Source organism: Trachurus japonicus, chromosome 11, assembly GCF_045865225.1.
Source record: "Trachurus japonicus isolate A0001 chromosome 11, Traja_1.0".
NCBI classification, from domain to species: domain Eukaryota; kingdom Metazoa; phylum Chordata; class Actinopteri; order Carangiformes; family Carangidae; genus Trachurus; species Trachurus japonicus.
Window position 1 is genome coordinate 21,963,780 of NC_140917.1, and position 27,109 is coordinate 21,990,888.

General features: G+C 43.1%; 1 protein-coding gene across 7 annotated transcripts in view; it reads right to left on the minus strand.

Moving 5' to 3' along the window:
- elmo1 (engulfment and cell motility 1 (ced-12 homolog, C. elegans)) overlaps positions 1–27,109 on the minus strand; it is a 100,374-nt gene that overhangs the window by 21,140 nt on the left and 52,125 nt on the right. For all 7 annotated transcript variants that reach the window (XM_085791831.1, XM_085791832.1, XM_085791829.1 and 4 more), the window contains one exon: positions 9,538–9,674. In XM_085791831.1, the coding sequence (XP_085647957.1) occupies positions 9,538–9,674 (137 nt within the window). The remainder of the gene's footprint in view (positions 1–9,537; positions 9,675–27,109) is intronic.

The window sequence follows — 27,109 nt, forward strand, 5'->3', positions numbered from 1 at the left end:
CTCCCAAGGTGTTCACTGAGAGACACTGTGACCACAGACAGAACTTCTGAGTGACAGACATCTGTTGTTTGTCTCCCTTCTTCACATGCGTCATCGCTCTCACACAAACAGATGAAGTGCTTCAACTTAAGGCAGTTTCAAAGATACATCAAAAACACATTATCATATGATACTAATGATAAGGCTTACCGCTCCCATATCCCAGCATGCATTCACAATAAGTCACACCCACACACAAAAGCCTTTGAGGAGACTTTTCATTGTCTGTAAGCAGTCGGCAGTGTGTGCACTGCATGAAAAGCATTACACACACATCTTCATAGCAGCGCACTATCACTTCTTAATAAAGAAACAGACATAGATAAATGAATAGCTGGATAAATAACTAAATCAGAAGAGAAGCAAATTAGTTTACTTGTCTTTTCCCCTGCTGATTTCCAGTGAGATGTTGTGGGGATGAGACAACAAGATCATTATCTTGATACACAACAAAGCAAACTGTTAGCTCTGCATCTCTGCTCATGCAACTCTGACGGTTTGATGCTAATGGTTGATGATCCCTTGGTCTGATTACTGAGTTTAGCTTTGGTGTTCTCAGTGCGAGTGGACCAACGCTGCCTGAGATCAGAGATGTCCCTTTAGGCACACACACAAAGACACACTCGTAGAAAAAAAAGAGGTCCCTTATAGGCACAAGGCTTGGCATTGAACCTCTGCTCTTGCTACACACTTGCATACAAGCAACATACAAAAACAAACAAACAACCGATTTGTCGTGGCGCACGCACAAACACACACTCATGCTCTGTCCGAGTGCGCATACACACGTGCAAAAACAATAAAGCAAACCTTGTTAAGGGAGTGGGAGGTGAGGCAGCCAGGCAGAAAGATATAAATAGCCTGTCTGAATTCAACAATAGAGGTGGAGGGGGGTCGAGAGACAAGAATGAGGAGGTGGAAAAGAGAAGAAAGCAAAAAGGAGAGAAAGAGAAAGACAAAAAAAGGGAGCAATACAATAGATTAGGGGAAGAAAAGATGTATGGAAGTATCCGGACATTTGGAGAGGTAAATAAAAGCAGTATGGAATAGGAAAACAGCAGGTCTCATTGCAAGAGGGGAGAGGAGTGGGGGAGGGGCCGGTTTACTGAGTCCTGATATGTGTCATAGATGTACCGCTTCATGCAAAACACGACAGCAGCAGTCATGGTTGCTGACATATGGCAGCGTGCGCAGCGCTTCCACCAACTGTCCCAAGCTGCTTCCTGGAATCCGCACAAGGCATCTACCCCAAAAACCTTTGGCACCCGAACTGGCATCATGACTGTCACAGCACCGCCAACCAGACGCACCAGCACCCATTTCATTACATCACATATGCATTCAAGTAAACCTTCTGGCAGGATGGAGAAAATGTCCTGATTTAGCAGCATTAAAATAATTTGCATTGATCAGCACTGACGTCAAGACTAAACACATTATTCTTAAAGCAGATAACAGCGGCACGGCCGTTTCGGCTAATGCTGTGTTCAAGGCAGGCTTTTGAAACCGTAAGTTACAGCTTCAAGTCACAACTACGACTTGGTAGCGTTCCAGGTAACCCGTAGCTCGTGTTTTTACCGTCCTGTTGTCTGTGAAAGTTCCCTATAACGGCCACTCGTAACTTCCGACCCGTGAACTCGTACCAGATCGAACTGGTATGACTTCACAGGAAGGAAAAACACAAAGTACGAGTTTCCTTGAACGCACCATGAGTTAGCAGCCCCCGCCCTTGTCAGGCATCAATTGGTCCTCGTGCTACGTCACCACATTCACGCGCATCCCTTGGCTGCACACACAGCCCTTCATGCCGTTCTCTCCCCTCATTGGATAACACTTGTATCCCACAAGGAAAATTTTCTCCTCGGGTTACAGCAGAGCAGAGTGACGGAGAGACTCGTGTTTAGGCTGAAATACTTCATGTAAGTGATTGCTGACGGAAAATAGGACTATTTAGGACTTATATTAACAAAAACATTCCACTGATATCTGCTTTAAATAGCAGCTGATGTACGAGGGTTGATGAGAGGGTCACTCAGCTGCAGTTGCCGGGGTTTTTGAGGACTGCCATGTGAATAATCCCACACGGGACAGGTCAGTCTTCAACATGGCTGAACAAAGCAGATTATCCTCTCTCCTCTGTATCACCCCAGGCCAGAACAGAAATGTCAAATACCAATAACAAAAGGGCTTCGCTTTTACGTCCGTGCTTGGTTCGTTTCATCTACAGAGAATTACCAAGTTCAAGGTTTCTTGTTCAAGGGCACTATTCTAAACAGGACACCAATACATGGAGACAGCAAAACTGATTTTAGCTCACAATTTGGGGAATGGTATCACTAACAGAGCCATGACGATTAAAGTAACAGTTTCACTTTTTGGCAAACAGGTGTGTTTACTTATTGAGGCTTAGATTTGGGGATGGACACCCCTCGCATCTCTCTCTCTGTTCAAAATAAAGCTCCAGGATCCAGTTAGCTTAACTTGTTTACATGGTGGGTTATTTTTTTTGCTGTGATAAAAGAATTGACAAAAGCCAAGAAGCCAAAGAGATCATTGTGGACACCCAAGCAAGAACAAAGGCAGGGGATACACACTCCGATCTATATTAATGGGATGTTTCAGATTTATGTTTCTGAGAGTCGATACCTGGGACCCAAACTGCTTTAACACTGGTCAGGATGGCTCACTAGACTCAAGAAGGTCCATCTGTCTCTTCAAATCCTGGGGAACATCCAACACTGCATGATCAAGAGCATTCTTACCACCTGCATCTCTACACATTTTGGAAGATGCTGCATTTCAGAGCGACGGCAGGTGGTGAAAACTAGCCAACACTTCGCAGGGCAGCATTGTTAGGGACATCTCTCGCAGCCTGTTTGCCCTCCTCCCCTCTGGGAGGCACTACAAGACTCTCACTCACCCACTCACTTACCGCTGCCACACTACTGCAAATAAACTCACCTGCACTCTGTATTCTCCCACACACCGATCCATATCTATACCACTGTCCATTATACTATACATATCACACCTACTGTATAGTGTTTATACAACTCCATATCCGGCTGTTTATTCTTCATCTAATGTTTACTACTAGCATTACTCCTTCTTGCACCTGCACAGCATATTTACACTTACACCTGCTGTTCATAATGTATATAGCTTACTCTATTCACAAGTACCAGCTATTATTTACGTATTAACATGCAAGCACGCCACTCTGTATTTTACTGCTTTCTGCACTTTTGGCTAGGTTCTACGGTGCATTTCATTGTCGCTACTTGTACTGTGCGTAATACAATAGAGCTGAATGTAATCTAATTTAAAAGTCAGGTATTGGCAGTATTTCACAGACTCCTGCTCTACAGTCTGGGGCTGACCTCACTCTAATCCTGTGTCATACCCCTCTGGCTAAAACACTGGTTGAAGCTCATCCAAGGCGGAGCGACACAGTGTGGAGCAGTAGTAGTGGCATTGAATTCCTCTGGTGACAAACGGTGGGTGTTGGTGATGTGGAGTAATCCCATTCACAACAACAAAAGCCCCAACCCCCCACCTCACACACACACACACACAAACACACGCACACACACGCATGCACACGTGTACACGCATAAAGACTGTACACTGGAATACAGATGATGCCTGGAGTGTAATGGGGGTAAGGGCAACAGAGGGTGTGTGGATGCTTGCATGTAGTTGTGTGTGAAATTTTAATCTAGCAGATTATGTGTGTGTATGTGTGTGTGTGTGTGTGTTAATGAAAAGACTGTGATCTGGGTCCTTGTCTAACCTGCTTACGCCTCGCCGAGTCTACATGGCCCCATCTGTCCCTCCTCTTTCTCTTCCGCTCTGCTCCTGTCCCATCTTCTCCATCTCTCCCTGCCTTTTCTTCTCCTCTCCTTCCTCATTCCCCCCTCCCCTTTTCCTCCTCCTCCTCCTCTTCCGTCTCCTCCGCAGCCAGGCAACAACACAAACACTCCCTCCCTTACTACCACCACCCCCTTGCTCCATCCATCCATGCTAATTGAAAACCCCTCTCTCTCTCTTCTTCATCCTCACTTCCAACCTTAATACTTACATGTCACCTCCATGTTTCCAAGCGTGGTGCGATACTCTCCACAGTGACAGATGAATCCTCGTGCTTTTGCCAGAGAAGGAGTTTTTAGCGCTCTACGGGACACAGGGATGGCTGGGGGGGAGCAGATGGCTCCTTGCAAGAGCGGTCTAGCTGATTGTGGACAGTTAGCCTCAGCGTTAGCCACAATAACGGAAGACTCGTCTGTCAACACAGCCGTGCACCTCCTCCTTTTGCCTGCTCTCTTCTTTTCTGTCTTGGCTATTTCCCTCAGATGTCTAGCTGATTCCGTATTTTAGTGTATTATTTTGAAAAAAAAAAAAAAACCAGCAACTCCTTGCTTCTCCCTCTCTGACAAACTCTACCTATCTACCATCTACTATGATATTTTTGTATGCTTCTCTATCTGCCTTCCTCCCTCCCTCTTTGACTGTAAGAGCATCAGCCAGGCTGCTCTGCTTCGCTTATGTTGATCTCTGGGCTTATGCCCTGATTGGACACACGCCACGATCAGAGACGCCAATGGTGGTGCAGCAAGTGGATCACATGATAAGTGTGTAAGTGTGTGTGTGGGAGAGAGGGAGAGAGAGAGAGAGAAAGAGAGAGGTTTAGACGGAGGGGGAGGGAGAGAGGGATGAGAGGAGGAGAAGGAGGAGGAGGGGTATTTTGAGTGGCTGCAAGCCGCTACATCGATGAGGGATTTTTTTGTCCCCTCCCCAAGCGCCTGAGCAGACAGAGTTGGAGGCTTTTGTTTTTCTCCTGTGGGGAAGAAGAGAAGGAGGAGAAGCTCTCAGCGCAGATGTTTGGATGAAGAGACGACAGGCAGCCGTACAAGACGGAGTCTCTGATAGACTGATGCTAGTACACACAGCCGTGCCCACATGCAGCGGAGAAGTGGCTCCATCATACAGAAACAGAGCCAGAGTAGTGCAACGCAGCAGCGGTAATTGGACAGGGGTTGCTATGGAAACAGGGGAAACGGTTGCCTGACGGCCAGTGCTGTGCCCTGAGAGCATCAGACTTGCCTCCATTAAACACACACATACGTGGATCATGTACACACAGCAGACACACACCTCTTGTTCTCTGTAACCACGTATTTCACTTAACAAATGTAGAAAGCAAACAGGGCAGCATAGTGACCCCTACCATGGAGTGTGTGCGTGTATGTGTGGGCATGTGTGGGCGTGTGTGTGTGACGCTTCATTTAAGCCTCCGTGCCCGTGTCTTAAATGCCCATGTATTCATGCAAGACCCAGTGTGTTCACATCTTGGTGTGTGTGTGTGTGTGTGCAGATGCTCAGTCAGCCATGAAGAGCCGGCCGCTGAGAGAGCCATCAGTGCTTAAGACATGCTCACACACTCGCAGGCCACAGCGCCGTGCACACCTAAACATCGATAAAACCTGAATGAGGGTTGTTTTTTTTTTGGGGGGGGGGTTCCACACCTAAGAAGGTTCAGTGCTGTCTGTATCTGACAGCGACTGTGGGAGCTGCAGGGAAATCTAGCCATGCACTAGCTGTGTTTTGAAGTGGACGCCCTCAGAATTATCCTTGACACGGCTTATTATCCTCCCACACACCCTAAAGAGGATATATCCTCATTTGCTGTATGTACATGAGAAATTGAATGGTGACATGCTCATATTCACATACTATACACCCTTCCTTTTCACAACACAGCCAGGATCATTGTGGAGAACAAGGCTTAAGAAAGAGCTTCTTTACAAATATAACAAATAGACACCCTTTCTTTGCTACACTCGTTAATCTGCCACATTGTACCATTGTAATTTCCCTGATAGATGTTGTAGATATTTTAAGATCCTTTGCATATCAAAAACCAAAGCGTACTCACAATGTGTTACACATTGCAAGTATCATTTTCCACCATCTACCATTAAACTAAAATTAACAAACGATTAAGTCCAAATCTCTATCAATACACCACAAAAACAGAATATGGATGTCTTACTCAACTGAGATAACTAGTTGCATGACTGATCGCCATAGAGAGGCCCACTACAAAGTCCATTAATCCAGTTTAAAAGAGTAGTATGATCATTTCAAATCAGTAGTAATGGGGTGTACAATTTAACTGTTACTATATACTGTATATCCATTTGCTGTAGCTGTTATTGTGCCATTCATCATTTGACAAGTCAGTAGTTACTGTTTACACAAGTCAATATTATATCGGAGATTAACCCCTTTTGCAGACACAAAGTTTTTAATTTCATATTCTCTTATTCAAATAGTTTGTTTCCTCCCTTAAAGACACAGTGACATTAGAATAGATTTATCAAATTTGAATCCTCTGTCCATGATCATTTTTCTCATTATACACAAGTTAAAAAGTAAAATTTAATTCTCCTCTTTTTTGTCCATATGAAATATATAAACATACATACATAAAATCTTGTACTAGCTAACCCACTACATGATATAAAACCAATCTTGACTATTAGTGTTTGGGATGAAGTCGCTACCAGAGTGATATCATGGGTGAGACATGTGTATGTGTGTGTGTGTGTGTGTGTGTGTGTGTGTGTGTGTGTGTGTGTGTGTGTGTGGCTCTCTGTTGAGTGAATGTGGTCTAAATTATTCATCTCTCCCTCACTCTGTATTCGTTAAGACAAACCAACTTCTGAGAAACTGTGAATCTGAATAAGTCTCACCCCTAATTACACCCCACATATATTCCATTTCACGACACAGTGTGAAATTTAAAGATGCTCCAATTCCCATTTCACTTGACGTTAAATGCTTATATCTGTGATTTGTATTTTGCTTTATCCCCTCATCTTATTCCTCGCTTTATTGACTTTGTAAAGCACTTAAAACTCATGTTGGTTGTCTTCTCATTAGTAATGCTAATGTTAATGCTCAGGGTTTAACAGGATCTACATAGAGCTTTCCCATCTTGCATCTTTGGGGCATGTTCCTCCTCTACCGGAGAGACATTTCATTTTATAGGATGTGTAGTCTGTGACTCTGCCAGTTACGGTACACATAAACAACTTGATTTGTTATTGACAGAACTGGGTAGAAAATGACAACTTTCAGACATCGTCAGAGGGGCTGATGTCTCCTGAGAGTTTCTAAGTTCGTAGCGGTTACAAACTGAGCCAGGGCTGGAAGCGCAGAGCTCCACACGCACCATTTAACTGATAGCAGGCCCTAGAGACCAAACAGTCTTACTATCGACAAGCTGCTGCTGAATTTCAAACTCCCAAGGTACTGTATGATGAAAGATGAGGTTTGGGGAGGGCAGAGGGGAGAAGGAAGGGAAGCGTCATCTATCCCAGCTCAATCGAAATTGACTCTCGGTTTTGAGGGAGGGGATGTGAAGGATGGGGTTGGAAAACAGGATTGCATGCTAGAGGAGGTGTGTGTGTGTGTACGGTGTGTGTGTTTCGTTCTCATCCCAAAATGAACTAGAAGAAGAACTGAAGTGAGACATGGTAGTCATTCCCAGCCCATTAGAAATGGTCTTATCACTCCTGGTATATTTATCATTCACGAATCTCAGAGTTTCAGTTTCTAATTAGAGGATTTACATCAGCAGTCAAACAGACTGACTCAACAAATCTCCTGTGTCACAGTGACACTGTAGCTCCTTCAGATTCTGAATTCATAAAACCAACAACACAACCATGCTTCCAAGTGATACCATTACTGTTTCAGTGAGCTGAAAGACACATTTAGTGATGAGGACTTCAATAGATGGTAGGTACATTAAACATTTACTCAACAACTGCTACAGAGGATGACTAGACTTTCTTGTTTTTCATCTTGACTACCATATGTTATGACCATTAATTCGCAGCCTCTTGTAGCAGATGAAAAGGTGTCTAAACAACAAAAATGAATTTTTCATATCACTCAGTTACATCCTTTGTGAAAGCTGTGAGAACTCAACTTTATTCACAGTCTCACATCCAAGCGCTAACTTCTGTTTACCAGACCGGCTTATGAAACTCACGCTGCTGTTTTCCATCATTAAACTCACAGCAAAGTAACAGAGGATGATGCAACTTCAGCATCACTCTGCATTCAAACCAAATTAAGTTGTGAAAACTTAAGTATTTCAGGGTCACCTCCATGTCGGCCAGTGTGTGGCCCTTTGCAGCGGTGACATGTTGGACCAAGGGCAGAGAACCTGCAGAGCAAATGCTGAATTAAGCACTGGTTCACTTATGAGTGAGACACTTTTCCAATGCTGGCCATAGCCGGTGAAAATGAGCAGAGGACTGAACCACGACAAATCACTGTGTAAGCAGCGACTCGGACACGAGGTGGCTTGTAGCCTGTGTTGGTTTGCTTGGTGTTTGACACCATCAGATAATCATAATTTGTTTGACAAATCAGGGAAAAGTCACACGGCATCTGTTGTCTGCTTCAACCGATGCCCAACTGAATACACAACATACAATATCTTTCATAAACACCTCATTACTATCACCGTCTGGCTCCGCACACACACACATATTTCCTGTGTTGAGCCGACACAACATTCGCCATCTTGCAGGAAGTTTTTCATCTTCATCCCAGATTCCAGTGAGCTCCAAATGAAGATGTAGGAGCCTAATCAGCGCCTGGGCAATGGAGGCAGCTTATGTTTCATGTCAAAGAGACAGGAAAAAAACAATGCCGGAAAAATTCAAAATCTAAAAAGCCCTTAAGATATGATGCATGTAATTCTTCCTCTCAATTTGTACTCAAAAAAAGCAACCCCTAAAGCATGCTCATCCATGCAAACAGGAGGAGAAACACATTTCCGTGTCTCTGCACCTTAATCAGGACTGATATTTAACTGTGCGTGCCGTCTCAGTAACTGACAGAACACGAGATATGATTATCACAGTTGTAACTAGGAGGGACCTACGTGACTGTGCTACATCACAATGGAAACTCAGTGATGTGCGACAGAAACCGTGTGTGACGATCCCACACAAAGACCTCACCTTAAAATAGCAAAAATGACCCATTCTCAAAAAAAGACAAAACATTGTTTTCATTCACACTGAAAGGCAAAATTACACTGAAAGGCACAATCAAAGCATTTTTTTTTTCGAAAAAGCAGCGCTTTGCACTGCAAACAAAATCAGTGCAGTGAAATCTTACTGTGCTCATCCATTTTTAACTACAGTTGTCATAGATTTTAGCTGTGTCCCAATTCCAGACTACTAGTTATTATTACTAACTAAAGTAAGTGGTTCAAAACAACATCTAAAAATTGGCCGCAAATTTCAAACTGTAAAATCAAATAGTATATACAGTATTAAAGTATCTAAAATATACTGTGTCATCAGTATGTGTTCTTGAATTTGCACTTGGTACCCTGAACCTGTACTGTGATTACAGTACATGGAACTGGGACACAGTGCTGGTTTTTATTCAGTTTAGCCTCCCACATACTTTGTTGAAGTCTTCACTTGTGGCTCTCATCTCCTTCCAGGTCTTGTTGAGCAGCTGGATGGAGATGCAGAAGAATTCCTCAAAGGAGCGATCATGGGTGAAGAACATGGGGTGGAAATCGTGGCAGTTTTCACTGGCTGTGGGCACAAGACAGACAGACTGTCACTGACAGCAGCGGCTGAGTGAAAGCAGATACCTGTGATAGAAACCATTTGATGCTTGCATTACTGTATGTCCAACATACCGGTAACACGATAATAATGATTCATACAGCACTGGAATCAATTGCAATCAGTGCCATAAATAATTGGTGCATGTATTTGTTTTCAAACTTTCCAGGTATGTTACCCCATTCAATCATGGTTAAAACTAATCTTACAGCCAGACTCCCATCCACTGCATGTCTATATACACCGACATGTTGATAAAAGAACAGCTGGGTGGCCAGGAAAGGTCCATTTACTTTCTACTTCCTTTTCTACTCTGTTGAATGACTCATAATACCATATGTTGGCCTTCAATGTATAAATACGTAATTGGGCCTGAAGTAATGTGGCGCCAAGTCTGGACCAGAACACCTGAGTAATGCACAACAACAGGGACACACGCACAGTCATCAAATAACCACTGCTGAAAGGTTCTGAATTACGTTTAAAAGCAGCAAATGCTCTTGATGATCATACAAGATCATTCTGACACTTAGAGTAAATCATCATCAGACGCTGTGTGATAGATTCAAATTTGTGTCTAAACACGTCACTTTTCACAAAATAAGGAGTGTAGAGCAATACGAGATGTGACAGAGTGCTCATGGGAGATAATCTAACTGCCCCGAGGGGGATTCTCAGATTATGCATTACAGATGTGGCAGAGGGTTGATGTGTTTATAGGTTAGATGCTAGAAACAACAACTAGTAATGAGATCCAATCCTTCAGTGATGCACGATTGTGTGTTATTGAAAAATTAGACCCTCATCAACCTCAAACACACAAATAGCCCCTGGAGACAAATTGTGACCAGCAAACACTGTTCCATCTGGATTAAGGTGAGATTTTTTCATTTTCCAAAGTCAGGGGTGGTTTATTTTCTTTATTAGCAGTGAACTCAGGCATCTCAACACCCACTATTTGTGTGAGTGTGTGTTTGAAATTGCAATGAGAGGGAGGAGGGAAAGCCAGGGCTCTCGAGCCCCCAAACCAAATTAACCAAGAGGTACAATAACAAGGCTTGACATTCATTTGAACTAAATTTGTCTCCCTCTCATCTTGCTGAGATGAGTGGCGGCCTTGTGCCAAAGGTTGGTTCGTTTAAAGAGTTTCAGAGCCGAGCAGCAGGGGCACTGGCCCACCACAAGCAGCCATGAAATTGGATGAAAGGGGTCAGGCGGCAATTGAAACTTCACAGTATAATGAGTGATGCCCGCAGGCCACGGGCACAGCGACCGGAGCCTTGATTTGGAGCGATGGATGGGAGATCAAGGGGAGAGCGAGGTGGAGAAATCCAAGGGGATGTGCTACCGGTGCCGGTAGTCAATCAAGAAACTAATGGAGGTGAGCCAAAACAGATGCTGACTGGCTGCTTAGTCAACAGTACGCTGACCCTCAGGGACAGAGAAGGAAAAAAAGAAGAGGAGATGAAAAAGGGTGAGTTCAAGAAAAAAAATCTTTCTTCAATCAAGTAGTCTTTTTTGGCCGACTAGCAAAACTTCTTGTTAGGGTGAAGTTTAGAGTGACCTCTGAGCTAAATGGACTGTTTATTGATAGGACCAACAGAGCCCTGAGGTGGCAAGGTGAGTGGAATTACATGCCAAGGCTTATTTGGGAGATACAGACAGTGAGCAGTCTCATGTGGCTCCGCAGAAATTTCTCCATCCAGATTTTTTTTGCGAGGCGTAGCTGAGGCGCGGGCAGTTTTATTACCTCTCGCAGCGCTCAGCAGGACCCAAAGCAGCACGACGATGAAAAAAAAAAAACATGTTCTGGTGCGTTGTTGCTCAAAATAGTTTGCAAACAGAGTTCTCCATTATCATACTCTTATTGCAAACTTACCCAAATGGCTACATCATGTGGACCACTGAATATTTCATCAAACAAACATATTTCACCCACGCTGAGGAAATAATTTAAGAGGGGAAATCTGGACGCAGCTGCTCAGTATTTCAGCAGCCGTTAGAGGAACACATCAGTATGGGATGTAATACTTACATCTACTTCATGAGGGGAATCTAGATAACATCGTAGTCTGTATTCAGACAGGGTTTTCAGTCATTTTAGTTGTACCTCACTGCTCTAGATTTCATGACATGTCTGTTTTATTTTTACCTTCAGGGCGAGAGTATAAAAAGGGATACAATTTCGACACCGGTTCATTGAATTTGGAATTACACGCCCTCAAAGTCAGCACTTTCACTTTAGAGTTACTATCTCATTTCAAATTCAATGCTCTGAAACAGAGAGCCAAAACAATACTATCTTAATGGACCTGTGCTATACATCACTGAGCCCCTTAGGCATTACCAACTGTTTGAATGTACTGTCTGGCTCTTCAAAAGAAAAGTCCACAAAGGGGGGCAAAAATCAACAATTTGGATCATCCTTTTTTTTTTTAAGAGAGCTGCAGTTGCTTTCCAGTGAGCTGAAATGTCACAGCTGAATCATTCTCAACACTGCACCAATGCACTTAAAATGATCCGCCTGAACGGAGACGGCACGGAGTGAGTGCAAAGTCATGTTACTGTGATTAGGTAACTATTGCTTTAAGCCTTAAACCAGCCATGTTTTTTTTATGTTTTAACCAGAGGGATGCAGCATTATTATGACGGACACTGAGGCGACAATGATAAAATGAAACATATGCTACAAAATAAAATACTGCGTCACACAACACCCTGGCTATTAAGGCTTTGCAGCTGGATTGATGTTAGAAAAGGGGAAACACAAACTCCTCACCACCACTCTTGCCCCAAATCGTTAGGCTGCACACGACCTTAATCTGAGGGGGACTGCAGTCATCCTGGGTGTGTGTGTGTGTGTGTGTGTGGCCACTAATGAGTGAAGCTTCCTCCCCCTACACTTGTTTATCACGTTAAGAAGCAGTGAGTGAATGAGGGTGGTTTTGGACATAGTGAGTGAGGTTAACATCAAGTCTTTGTATCTGACTAAGACGTGATGTGGTGTCCTTGCTGTCTGTGGCCAGAGAGCAGAGCAACAGCGTTTGAGTTCAGCTGTTCAGCCCCCCCCCCCCCCCCCCCTCCCACACATTTGTTCCCATCTTTTTCCTTTGCTGTTGGTCCTTTGTGAGAGTAAGTAGATATTGAAAGCTACATCTGCCATGACCTGTGCTCCTTGGACAGCTATATAACCTGAGGCCGAGCACTTATGTTCTGGCCTTGTAATTGGTTGAAACAGGTTATGTAAAAGCCTTTTTCACTTCCTTCCTCTCGCTGAGACGCAGCCTTCTCTCCCACAGGCAGCCTAACATACTCATGGATATGGGCCGGACGACCAGACACATCAAGTGCCTGAGGAGCTGGACACTTTTTGATGGAAGAGTCACACAGTCAGTGGTGTGAACGCACACACACACGCACTGCTTGTGGCTGGATGACATGCTACAAAGCAGCAGGGTGGATATGAACTCTCTCAATTTAAGTCACAATTTATAACTCTTTCCGGTCAAGCATATGGGTCCACAGCAGACTGGATAGATGGAAAATGGGCCGTAATGACTTTCCTTTGTTCCGCACACTTTTCATCCATCTGTGCAGCCAGATGTTCGGTTCCTGTACCACCCGTGAACTAGGTAACAGGACACCATGACAACCAGTTTAGGTTATGCTGAACCATATGCCCACAAGGATCGACAGAGCTCGATGATTTACATGTATGCTGCAACACTTCTGTCACTGCCCAGAAGGCATAAAAAACCAAAGTCCAGGCACACAGGTTGGTTTGGAAATATTTAAAAGCCTTTTATTTAATTTAATGGGCAAGAGTCATTAAAAACACCAACACGTGTCGGCTTGCGCCTTCCTCAGGGTGTGTGAAGACAAGAGAGCAAACAAAGCAATTATAGTAGCAATCACTTCAGCTGTGAATCATTGAGTCTGTGCAGTTTTCTTCCAGGCCTCCAGGAGGCTTCAGTCAAGACCAGTCAAGAACCAGGATGACCAAGGATACTTGCACACCTCCATCTTTAGAAATACAACTGATAGAAATACTGTATTTCCTGCAGACATTTTTCACCCTCCATGGCTCATTAAGAATATCCCTAATGGACAAATACAGATACAAATACAAAGACTAAGACGTATATGTGATTCTGATCAGGGTTTTCAAAATCAATCCATGGACATGCAGCAGCATTTTAGACAGAGGGTATGAATCCCAGCTTCTTACTCAGGCACATAATAGGGCTCTGTCACTGGAGAGGAGAGAATTGCTCAGCCCTAAACCTAAACAATAGCCAGTTCAGAAACCCTATTTTGTCACAAGCTACAGTAAAGAAGCTGTCCAGATCAAGCACATTATAAAGAAAAATTGGGATGAGTGGCCCTTCTTTGCAAGAGGTATTTCCTGAACTGCCAGGTATCAGCTTTAGAAGGGCCCCTACAATCAAGGATAAACTAAAAATTATCTTCCTGCTCACAAACCAGACACCTGGCTTTGTCGACCAAAGGGCAACTTTTGCTGTGGTAACTGTAAACTCTGTGAAAACACGGTGAAAATGGACACTTTGGACACAACATATTTCCAGTTTTATTAATTGTAACACTACCAATATTGTGTACCGACTTGAGTGTATTTGTGGCTGTTTCTATATACGTACAGTAGGCCGCCTCAAAGAGGACTGAGGGACATAGTGGCTGAACACAGATATGCCATTCAAACTGGGAATTTGCATGCTGTGCTTCCATGTAATGTTTGGCCATGGGACAATTCAAACGACTCATCTCTAAGAGTGTCAGGTATTGAGGTCATTAGTTTTGGTGCCAGGGATTGGAGTCAAACACCTCAAGCAAAGAGACATGTATTGGTTTCATGCCCTTGAGGCCACTAACTTTCCTGGCCTCAATTTTTTCATAATGCTCTTGACAAGACAGCTTCACTTCATGTAAGGTGCTTTGCAGATGTCATAATTTGCACATAATGTATTGTAGGTTTTGCTTATTTCTTTATGTATTTACTTGCATTATCTCTCATATGGTTTCCATTGTGCATTATATTGTTTACATTCTTATTTTGTTAAGGTTTGACAGTCTGTCAGTTGAGTTGCCCCAGAAATTATAATCTTGCAGTCTTGTTCTGTATTGGTTCTTGACTGGTCTTGACTGAAGCCTCCTGGAGGCCTGGAAGAAAACTGCACAGACTGAATGATTCACAGCTTAAGTGATTGCGACTATAATTGCTTTGTTAAATGAAAGTGTTGCATAATGTGTTATTTTTATCTTATTTATTTATTCTATTTGTTTGTTGTATGTATAAGTATACTGATCTGTTGCACCTGACTCCGCCTTAAAGTATGCCCTGAGCAAGCCATAAAGAATCACCCTTCTTAGTATAAATAAAGTTGCTACACAGCAGTGTTTCTGATACAGAAGGAGGGTTTACACATTTGTTCCAGGATGGTGCGAATGAATCCTTTAAACTGCAGACTTTTGCTGCAGCTTGTTCAGCTACACGCCAACAGTGTGCCTCTGTTCTGCCCTTAAAAAGGACTGAATGTTTTCTATAAGGATCAATACTGTATTGAAGTTAGATGCAACTTTGCAGCTACTTTGTCAACAGTTTGTGGACACGCAGGCCTTTTTTTACCATTAACTGTTTCAAAGTTTCCATATTTATACCTAGGAATTACAACCCAGAGGCTGCTGTGAAGGTTTTTCTGCTTCAGTTGCTCATGATTATGATCAGAGCCATATGACGTAAATGCTTCATAAGCTCTGTGGGCAGGGAGGAGTTCCAGGTCATTGGTTTCAGACAAATTAGACACATCGGTGCAGTGATGTTCCACAACATCACACAATATCATCAGGAAGGCAAGACGATGCAGAGGGTGCAGACAGTTCCCTTCTCTATTCATCTTCCCTCCATCCATCCACCCATCCATCCATCCTTCTACTGAGATGTGTGTGGCTATGTGCCGAGGTCAGGTGTCACCAACATCCCCCTAATGTGAATGTGCGACTCTGTTCACGAGCATGTGCGTGCATGTGAATGTGAACGCGACAGAGTGTGGGACAGCTGTCGCCTGTCATGCTCTTATCAGAGTCCATTCAACGTGAAGACTCCGAGGGCTCGGTGACGTCAGCAAAGAGCTAATTACTCAACTGGCCACCACATGAGCGCCGGGAATGGGAGAGGTGACTAAGCATGTGTGTTAAAAGCGTTTGTGTGTGCAGCTGGGAGTCTGTGTATGCGTGAGAGAAAAAGACGAGAGAGATGTGTGGGCTGAATGCCACCCTGACATCTGTCAAGGTCCGGTGTGTATTTGTTTGTGTGTACGTGCGCACAAAGTAAACGAAACAACCCTCAGAGTCACCTTGCAGCGATGCCACATGATGAATACACAGCGAAAAGTGTCATCCTCACTCTAATTACAATACCAGCATGCCCTGATGTCCAACTGTGACAAGGGGAGTGTGTATGCGCGCGTGTGTAATGTGTGTGTCCAGTGAGCAGCGTCAGCACCATCTTTACAGTCCAGTCACTGTTTACGCGTGTGCAGGATGCCAAGGCAGCAGGTACACAGAGATGAGATGCAAACCATGGTCGTCTGGATGACTTAGCAGGCTAACTGTGCACTTCTCATGCATGCAACTTCTGCCAGATTAAAAAGAGCCTGCAGTAATGCTACATATTAGAGCAAATCTATCAATTTATGGTCATTATCAGATCTGTGCGGCTCTAATTGGTTAAAAACTCAGTCATGTATACACTGTGGCTTTCTTCTGTCTGCCATTTTGATCTAGGTCCTGCACAGTTTACACATTGTCCCCAGGAACAACAGTGAACTAGCCATGTGATGCAGAGAACAAGGAACATTATTTCTTGCTTCTCCACAATTTGAGCCATGGGGTCAAATAAAAATGTTTATTTTTGCTGTTTCTATGCTTGTTTTCTCTAAGTGTTTGCTGTGGTCTCGCCAACACTGAATCCTCTCAGAACCTCCTCCAGTGCGTGCGCCTATTGAATAAATGAGGCACCATCTTGGAGCACTGCGTGTAGCTCACTTCATCTTTCTAGCTGCTCTGTAGAGTAGACTCTAGACCAAATAAGTCACTTTAAAATGTGATGTCTCAGCGTTTCTGAGTTTGGAGCCTGTGGAATGTGAAATGATAAATCAGTTTTATAATGTTTGGGCCACACCAGCAGGACCGTCTGGTTGTATTGATCACGAAATAAGGGGCGCCTGGAGAATGAGGTCACGGGCGAAGTCTCTTCTCTGAAATGCAAGATGAGGAAAAGAAGCAAGAGCTGTATAATGCTGCACAAAATATTTGTCCACAGGACTGAATTGGTTTTTCAATTCATTTTGAGTTTATCTACACCGTGTATTTCATTTCAGGGAGGAAGAGAAGCATGTGAGGAACCTTGATTGGATAAGAAATAGGGAACAAAAATAGGGAAAAGTCAAAGCCTGATCTCCTCTGTGGTTTCTAATTACATAACTAAACCATTTTAGCATGCAGAGTCCCCAACAATGGTCAAGATGCATTAGAGGACAGAGGAAGAGCGAGGCATAGCGGAGCGGCAGATGGAGAGAGGAGAAAATGAGACAGAGGGAGGCATGTAGCGAATCCATCAACGCTCTAGACTGAGACACATATCCAACAAATTTAGCAGTACATCTGTTTCCGCAGACATCTCATATTCTCACAAATACAATAAAGCTTGTTCATCCGCATTTAGCTGTGAGTTTTCTATCAAGGCAGAGCTGCCCCAGGATGAATTCATATGAAACACAACTCCTGTTTTAGACTACAACAGACATCCTGCCAGACTATTCTGAAGGCAAATCTCAGATCAGACGTGGTGATTCATGCTCATGCAAACAAATTACATCTGTCTGAGTTCGCCAAAAACAGAAACAGAATTGTTTAATCATAACAAAGCAACTAAAAAAAAACAAACTTAGAAGCACATATGTGCTCACACAGACATGGAGGCACACAAACACAGCCTGGATCTGTGAATACGTCAGAATTACGCTTGAATACTAGAAATAGACACTTTTAGAGTTATGAGTATTTGAGGTATGGGCATTTGTTTCTCCTGTCACCAGATACAAGAGCTAGACTTTAGAAGTTTTATTTTATTCATAACATCTATATTTATGTGATCACATTTGTTTGTAATCTCTCTTTAATGATTTAAGATGAGATGCTGTCTAGTGCTGTACTATGGTCTTTAAATGTTTAAAGAGTTCTTGAGCCAGGGGTTTAATCAACTAAACTGTTAACAAGGTGCGCTGTGTTTGATTACCCGTCCACCAAGGGTTGTAGAGAAGCAGGGGTGAAAGTAGTTTTAAATTCTTGCCGGTACTATTACCAAAAGTTATTTTTCTCTGCATTATTGTTATTATTACTGATTTTAATTGGGACATTTTACAACAAACGTTAAACGTGGTACACGTTTCGAAGGCTGGGTCAGGGGTAGACAATAAAGGAAATTTTGAAGATCGCTGGCCCCACCATTCTAACCACTGGCCCAGGACAATGTCAGGTAGCCTATTGATCCCCATAATAAATAAAAAAGAACATATCATAGCCTGCAAACAGCCTGCGGTCTCGCCATCGAGGCTGGAGCTTCCTTATATCGACACCAATACTAGTAAATTTCCACGATTCTCGATACATATACAATACCACGATTTAATTAGAAGAAAAAAACATGTGCTTCTAAATTGGCTACTTGATTTAATAAATAAATAACAGTTTCTCATCAAACTTGTATTTAAGCTCTAGCCTACTGTGGTTTAACAATGAAGTAAAAACAGAGTTAAAATGGTAAATATGCCCACACACAAACGGAAAGTCATGTAGTCATTACTTTTATCTTCCAGTAGTTCAATGATACAACTGTTGCTGTCATTCATTCACTTTAGGCTGTTTCCACAGACTGGTGCAAAACTGACTTAATTGTTTCATTTTTCAGCTCCGTTTTGTTTTTACACGTTTGTTTTTTCTCTGCTTGAAACCATCATGGATGTAGCCTACTATGGTCTAAACGCGGACCACCGCTGTGGCGCACACCGAGCAGCTGGAGCCGCGCTCACATAAACAGACCGCGAGCTCGACTGTAGCCGCACCGAGACCCAGCGCGTGCTCTGGCACGCGTGTAACGTCCGCGTCGGTCCCGACAGGACTCTCCACGACGCGCTGAGGGCAAAGTTTCACGGTACCGGGAAAAAAGGTTCAGTCTTCAGCAGCAGTGAGCGAGCGGCGCGTCCCGCGGTGCACAGCTGGACACTGCAGCTGCTTGCAGGTGGTGCTGACGTCTCAGGGCAGAGCGCTGCTGCGCACAGAATGTAGATCATGTCTCTGTCTTTGATCGGGTCGGGATCTCGTAACACTATGGCTGTCTTTACACTGCACGGTTCAAGTGGCCCAATTCCGATTTTTTTCTCTCAAGTGGCTCAGATCGGATCTGTAACATGAATGTGTAAACGGGACAAATGCGCATGGAATCGGATATTGTCAGATCAGATTCAGGCCCCCGTTATATGTGGAAATAAATCAGATACAAATCGGATCTCTGCCAATGCGTCTGCAGTCTAAACAGACAGATCGGATCTTCCCTGGCAATGCGTGTCATACGTCATCAATGATAATATTAATTCACGTGCTCACGCGTCTCGCTGAACCTCTGTAGTCCGTGATTGACACGTGGGGCTGACCTGGACTACCGTGGCCAGCTGTGGCCAGCTGTAATCACTGTCACAGGCGTTACAGTGTTTAATAAACTCGCCGTCCCTGTAAATGAGGGAAACCTCAATGACCAACGAGTTAAAATAAAGGTTTAAATAAATAAAAAAATAATTTTTGTGGTGTCCGCGCGTCTGTTTTTTTCCCCCTCACTAGTTCTTGTTTTCATATAGCCACTACAGTAACATTCATTTCTATGCGGATCAAGCGAGGGAGCGCGAGATAAACACCAGATTTCAGGTTTTCCTACCGGCAAAAACCGAACCGAGCCGATAAGAGATCAAGAGAGGAAAAACAAACATTGTATAAATGTGTGAGGCTGTCCCCGTCCTCACGACGCGAGCGACGGAGGATCAAACGGTGGCACAACTGTCACCGTCACTCAGCTGCTCATCTCACAGCAGCTCCGCTCCACGCAGCCACTTCACTAACGTTATTTTGTAACGTTCACTTTGTAAGTGACGTGTTGGATATAAACTCTGAACACCAGACTCACCTTTGTTTAAAAATATTACTATATTATATATTATTACGTGACAATTTCCTGAAATCACTAGTTTATTTCCAGCAGGTCGTTTCATGCAGGCACAGCAGGTGTAAATGCAGATTATCAGATCTGGGTCACTTCTGATAGAACATGTAAATAGACCGTCAAAAAAATCGGATATAGGCAACAAATCGGAATTGGGCATCAAGATCTGCAGTGTAAAGACAACCGAGACAATTTCACAGAAATCATTTCAAACCACAAAGAATTCATGTGAAATTAGATTTATTATTTTTTTTTACTTTTTACTTTATTTATTTTTATCTCTCTCATGATCTTCCTGGTACTGCGTACCGCCTCTGAATCTTTTAGTGGTACGCAGTACCGGACCGTACCGGCTTACTTTCACCCCTGTAGAGAAGTGACATGGGACCAGAGCGTCTGAAAAACTCCACAGATGTTCAGAACTTGAGATTCTGGAGCAGCCATCTGTCAAGTTTGTTGTTATTTGTGCAATTTAAAAACCTTTCACAGTTGTGCGACTGGGGCTGTGAAGTGGAAAACCCTGAAGAACGCTCTCCACCAGTATCACAAGCCTAAAACTGACAAGTGAAGTGTGAAGTGGCTGCTGACTGCCAAATAGATGCTCATGTCACGACTTGAAGGATACTTGGGATTCCGAGCTCGGCCCTTCGCTCACTTACCACCATCCACTCTGCTCATGATTCACATTGGGAAACTTATGGGGGGGATTATCAGATACAACCTTGAGACATAACAAGCCATTTCCAATAGGGTCAAGCTTTCCAAGCTAATGTTCTGCTAATGTTAGCATACTAATGTTTGATCCACACAAACCGGCAGTAATTTAAAAACAAGTATAGAAAACTAAGACTAAGATTTATTAAGAACCCCTTAGAAAGTCATATTCTCCCCCCTAGCCACTGCTAATGTATCGTATTAATTACTAGATAATGTAATGGCTTGTCAGCATGTGAGGAAAAATGTCTCAGTGGGTCAGAAATGTAATTAATCCAATTGAAGTGATAATCTACTCCAAGTCTATTGAGTTTCAAACACGAACCCCCTGGAGGTTTGAAAGGTGGATGTTACATTTGCAGTCATTATGCAGAACTACAACAGGAGCTGATTGAATCCATATTGGTCACAACCTATGATGCCTGGAATGAATCAAAAGTATGAAATTAATAATTAATAAAATAAGAGTAATTATTACATCTCACAGTGAAAATTTGTTACCTTTAGTAGAAAAGTAGAGACCCATGTCCTATCTAATATGGATGGTTTTATGTGGGATTACATATATATTTATATACTGCCATATAATAGTGTACAATATAAATATAATATTTTATCCTATGCATATTTAATATTACACTGTCCAAAAAGATGAAATGACTTTTCCCATTTCCTGTCAAGTCCTTGGTGTATGCATGCATGTTCCAACGTAACATCTCATTTTGGCCCTGGCTGTGTGCAGCGGAGCAGTGTCAGTACAATGGGAGTTGTCGTGGCATTGAGTGTAGAATCACTTGCTAGGTTTGGAGTTACGGTACATACACTGTAAGAGGAAGCGACCAGGCAGCCAGCAACAGCAGAGACTTTATACAGTGGGATACAGTGACTGGATGTTGCCTTTACTTAAAGCACATATCAAATTTTCTTCCAACGGTGTGTGATGGTACAAGAACTGTCTATAAACTGTGATTCACTACTAATGAAACCCTGAAAATTAGCAGGGTTACCAGGTGACAAGGGTTAGACAAAATTTGCTTTCAACGTTGAGAACCATTAAAAAAGACATATTTGATTTAAAACTGAGTTGACCAATAACCAATGATAAAAAATAAGTTGCCCAGGAGTTAAAGCACCACTCATGAACTTCCTAGTTTCTTTCTTCTTTTTTTTGGCAAGCAATTTCATACATTTTTATTTCTCATATCTCATTCCGCCACTGTCCACTATCAATAAAAACAGATAAAATAGCCCCATTATCCTTAACATAAAAAAACCCATTAATTTTCTGAAACGACACAAAGCACACGGATGCCTAAAGAGGCAGAGAGAACCCACATTTACTCAGCTGGAAGTGAGCAGCACTTTCTGATGCTAAAACTAAATGACCAAGGAGGGACATATAAATGTTAATGCTGTTCTTGAGAAGAGACAATGAAAACAACAAAAAAAAATCAATCCAAACATCCCAGAGACGTTGTGTTGTGTTGCTGTACAGCTCGGTTGTGTGACGGGAGCTGTCCGTGGTGCTGAACATGGCCTTTTGTTCTGACCTTGGCTGATTGCTCAGTGATGGAGGAGACAGCTACAAATATAAGGACATCATGTGACCGTCAGTCTGGAGCCTGGCCAGACCTGCCTGTCTATATATATATATATATATATATATACACTGTGTGTGTGTGAGTGTGTGTGCAGGTGCATATTTCTGGTCCTTTTTCCAGTTTCATGTGTGAGGCTGCTATGCATGTGTGTGTCCGTGGCCAGACCTGCCATAGCTCACCACCCTGCTCTCCATCTCAGCAGTGAGACGCCACGCCGTGAATCACCAAGCAGGGCCATTATTCCCCATGCCTGGCCCTTTCTAAATAACTTCATAAATATTCCATGGGCCGGCTTAAACAGGAGAGTCGGAAAAGTCATGGCTTGGTGCCTCACCGACGCAGATTCCATTAAGCCTGCGTTTCAGCAGAAACATGGTGGGACAATTAATCTTTTAGGGATCTGAAGCAGGGCAGCAACAAATGCACGAGTGGGAGAGAAGAACAGAGAGGTTATGAATTAATGGAGGAGGGTGGGAGAGAGAGAGAGAGAGAGGAAAGAGAGAGACAGGACAGAAAGAGTGACACCTGGAAAGTGTTATGAATTATGTAGGATCTAGCTCTGACAGCTGATTCAACCAAACAAGCTCCCTTGCCTCCTTTCCCCAGACCAAATCTACATAGAAATATCTTAGCAACCAAAAGGGAAAATGTCAAATGTCTCAAAATGAGCATGCTGCTAAATGGATAAGTGGAATAGAAGAAAATCTCTTGACCTGAAAAAGCATCGGCAACAACTGTCATAAAACATTCTTGACTGGCGTCTTTGTTGTTTATGAATGTGAGATGCTGTTTGTCTTGTGGTGTACTTGGTGTCAATTTCATCAAATTCAAGCAATGGAGAAAGAGAGCCAGAGCATGAAAGCGTGAGAAAGGATTACAAGTCTGAGAGGGACAGAGCCACAGAGAGGGAAAAAACAGAGAGCCCGAGAAAAAGAATGAAGAGAGAGAGAAGAGTGAGGAACATTAAACTGGAAAGAGGGCTGGATGAGACGAGCCAGGAAGAAAACTTCAATAGCCTCGGGCAATTCAAGACTCCCTTGGTGTTTTATCCTCATGAGAAAACAAGAGGACAGTGTCTGGCCCCTGCCGCAGCCACACTGGCATTTCACATCGATGGAGAGAGCAAATGAGCCACTAAGACGTCGCCACCATCACAATTAATCCGCTGTCTTTTTCTTCTGCTTTTATGCACATAGGGTAGTGGGGCAGAGGAGGGGGAAGTTAAAAAAGGTAAATGAAATGAAAAGTTTTTGCACCAGGGGTTCAGACTGGTTTAATAGAAACCAGGTTTGAAAGACCACCGTGGCTTTAGAATTACAGAAAATGGTCTCGTTGGCTTTGATGAGGTTTTGGAAGCTGCTTTGCGTCTTGGTCTGGCTCTGCACTATTAAACATTTAGAGGTTACAGCTGCTTCTACGGCTATATTAACTTATTCTTGCATGCTTTGTATCTGCTGCTGCACTGAGGCTTATGTTGGGTGAAGCATTATTCACAAGAACATTCAGTGAGTCAGCTGCTGGGTTACAGCAATGGATGACCAATACTACAAGAGTAAAGCCAAGCTAGCAGGTCTGTAACACTAGCCTATCATCACAGCAGTTAAATTAGCATTCTAACGCTTACAATGGCACTGCTAACATGCTGATGTTTAGATTGTTTGCATGATAATAATTGCTAATGAGAAAAAAAACACAAAGTGCAGCTGATGCTGGATGTCCTCTGTATTGCAGGAATTTAGTCACAAACCAAAGAAGTGCATAAATTTACAATTTAATGTGATGCTAAATTTTAACTTATAAGATCCACAAAGTCATTCTGATGAATTTTAATGGAGCGTGCATGTCATGGCCCTCCATCCAAATGTTGTCAAGACATTTGATCCTAAAAATCACAAATGTCAACCTCACTGTGGTGGGAAAAGTCAGGGGATCAACAAAATCATTAGGATTCACCCTCAGGGCATCGTGAATGTCTATACAAATTATTTTTTAAATGGCATTTCATCCAGAAGCTGTTGACGACTGACCAACACTGCCATCCATAGAACCACACTGTCAGATATAAACGATGTTGGCATTCTTCATCTAGTGATTGGCTGTTGCAGAAATGATTCCTCCACACTGTGAAAAATGGTGCGGTGCAGAAAAAATAATCCGCTTGAAATACCACTGTTACACTTTAGGTTATGGATGAAATAGTGCGTCACGGTTTCTGATACTACTTGGACTCAAATACCACACTATCAAAACTGATAAAACGTTTCAGAGACACAGACGCTCCCGCTAACATCCTCATTAGTGTCAGGTATTTCATTGTTTCTCTGTTGAAAGGTCAACCGAATGATGACAGTCAGTGCAGAGCAGAGACTCATTTCTCTCCCAGCTCTCCCCTGGGAAATGTACACTCATGCCCTTACATCACACACACACACACACACACACACACACACACACACACACACACACACACCACCTCTAATGACCAGCCGTTACTCACGGAGCATTTACAACACCTGCCCGGCCCATGTTACATTCATCTTGCTCATATATTCATTAGTGTGTGTTAATATACACAGGGCTAATGGGGTGTGTATGGAATTGCATTTAGTCCTCTACAAGAGAAGACGCAGTGAGGATTACGGCTGGGACACAGTGGCTTCCTCCCATACGAATAAGGCACATATAGAGCTCCGTGAGTATGAGTCTGTGCAAATATTTACTGCAGCTGTGACAGAGATGGATGGGAACATTAAGATTTGGGACGAAGTAAATATAAATATATCAAAATGTTGACATTCCCCTCCTGTACCCAGTGATTTCCTGCAAGGGATTTGTTTTATTTTATTCCCTTTACACATTTCATTTTTCAGTGTGTGCCCATAGATGACCTACTTGTGTGTACAGGAATCCTGTCATGTCTCATGGCAGCAGACGGTATCTATAGACGGATGGGCCATTCTCTGCAGCTTATGGGTTCACCTTACCAATTCTTATCTGTCCCTGCTTTTTACACATACACACATAAACACTGTACCACATCATAAATATTAATAGTAGGTTTAGTCTCCTGGGATAACAGCCTCAGTAAAGAGGACATTATACAGCTACTGGGAACAGAAAGGCCCCAGAACTACAAGTCAAGGTCATCGACATTATTCAACTCAGGCACTCGGTCCTGCAGGGAAATTTCAGTGCCACAACACAACACTAGTTTCCTCTTCATCAAAATAATAGAAAATAACAATTTGCGAAAGTGGAATAATTTGAAACAAAGGTTTTCTGCTAAATAAAGAACGCACAAACCGGGAAGAATCTGTGGGTCTGGCTCCATATTCTCATCACAGTGCCAGAGTAAATTACGTGAAATCCTGCATTTGCCCAAGCTCTACTTATTTGAACAAGCAAGTCTCTCAGAAACAAAGTCTTATTCATAATGACGGCCTGGCATTCATCCTAGGGATTTAGCCATATTGCATAAGCCTTCAACTACATGCTTAGAAAAGCCATAGAGATAAAGATGTTTTCCCTATTTTGGGACCAGTCTGGTCGCCTAATCTGCATTTTGATATGAATGAGGTTAAAGTGACATTTCAAAGAGACAAAAGGGAAGCAATTCTGGTCCACTAAGTGCGAAGGTCAAAAGGCCATGTGCAGGGGATCACATTCGGATAAAAAATTCCTCAGATAGTCTGCATAAAAAAAGTAGATACACACACACAAGTGAAGAATTAGGACTAAAAATAACCACCTTCAGTGAAAGAAGTCAAGCTAAAAGCTCAATATGTGCGTTCATGTGTCAAACGGCTCCACAGGAGACATGACCCAGCTCTTCACCTAGACTAGAACCCTCCACTTACCCGACCCAGGTCTCTCCAGGTCAGGGCAGCTACATTAGTGTAATAAAGCGCTGCAGACAGCCTCTTTACGGTTGATATAAAATATCGAGATCCATTTGCCTTTGCTGACTGTGTGCTGAGAATTTGATGAGGACAGGGAGGAGGGTGGAGACATTTTGCATTAGAGCAGAGTCTGGCAGCGATAAGAGCAGCAAAAAAAAAGGGACAGGAAAATTACAATATGCTTAGAAATGTTTAAAAAAGAAAGTATTCCTGCACCTTCTTATCTTGTATTGAAACCTAGCCTGGCACTTTTATCAGTAACATTAAGAAGAGATGAGAGAAATCGGGCGAACTTCCTTTGAATATTTCTAAATAGGCATAGAAACATAAGTGGACACTATTCTTTCAATAAAGTCTGATGTTCTTCATGCAATTTACAGACAAGAGAGAAGAACCCTGCAATGCAGTCAAGTCTAAAAAACAGACATGAGCAGAGGAAAAGGGCACATCGTTTTTAAAACGGAGCTAAAAATGCCGTCTCCCTCCCCACAGGGAGCAGCAGGGGTCAGTCGGGAGCGGAACTGAGACGGACTCACACATTTAAACAAGTAAAGACAAATGAAAAGGGCACATCAATTTGGAGTGGACGTGGGCACAGCATCTCTTTCTCTGCACAGTGTGTCTCCCTGAGGCGGTATATCATGCTGAAAGGGGCTCAATGGGGTGAGATGCATCACTAAGTAATGAACCCCTGGCAGCACAATTACTGAGCATGATGGTTGCTTTCATCTTAACAGCGAGGCGACGTATGGACTTGTGACAATGTGTGTCCAGATGTTTGTACTGCTTGACACACAACTGTAAGCTCCTGTGTGAGTAAAGCACTGCCTGTGCTGCTTCCTACTGTCTGCATGCTCACTGAGATAATGTGAGCCATGTGGAAGGTGTGTCGGCGTGTTG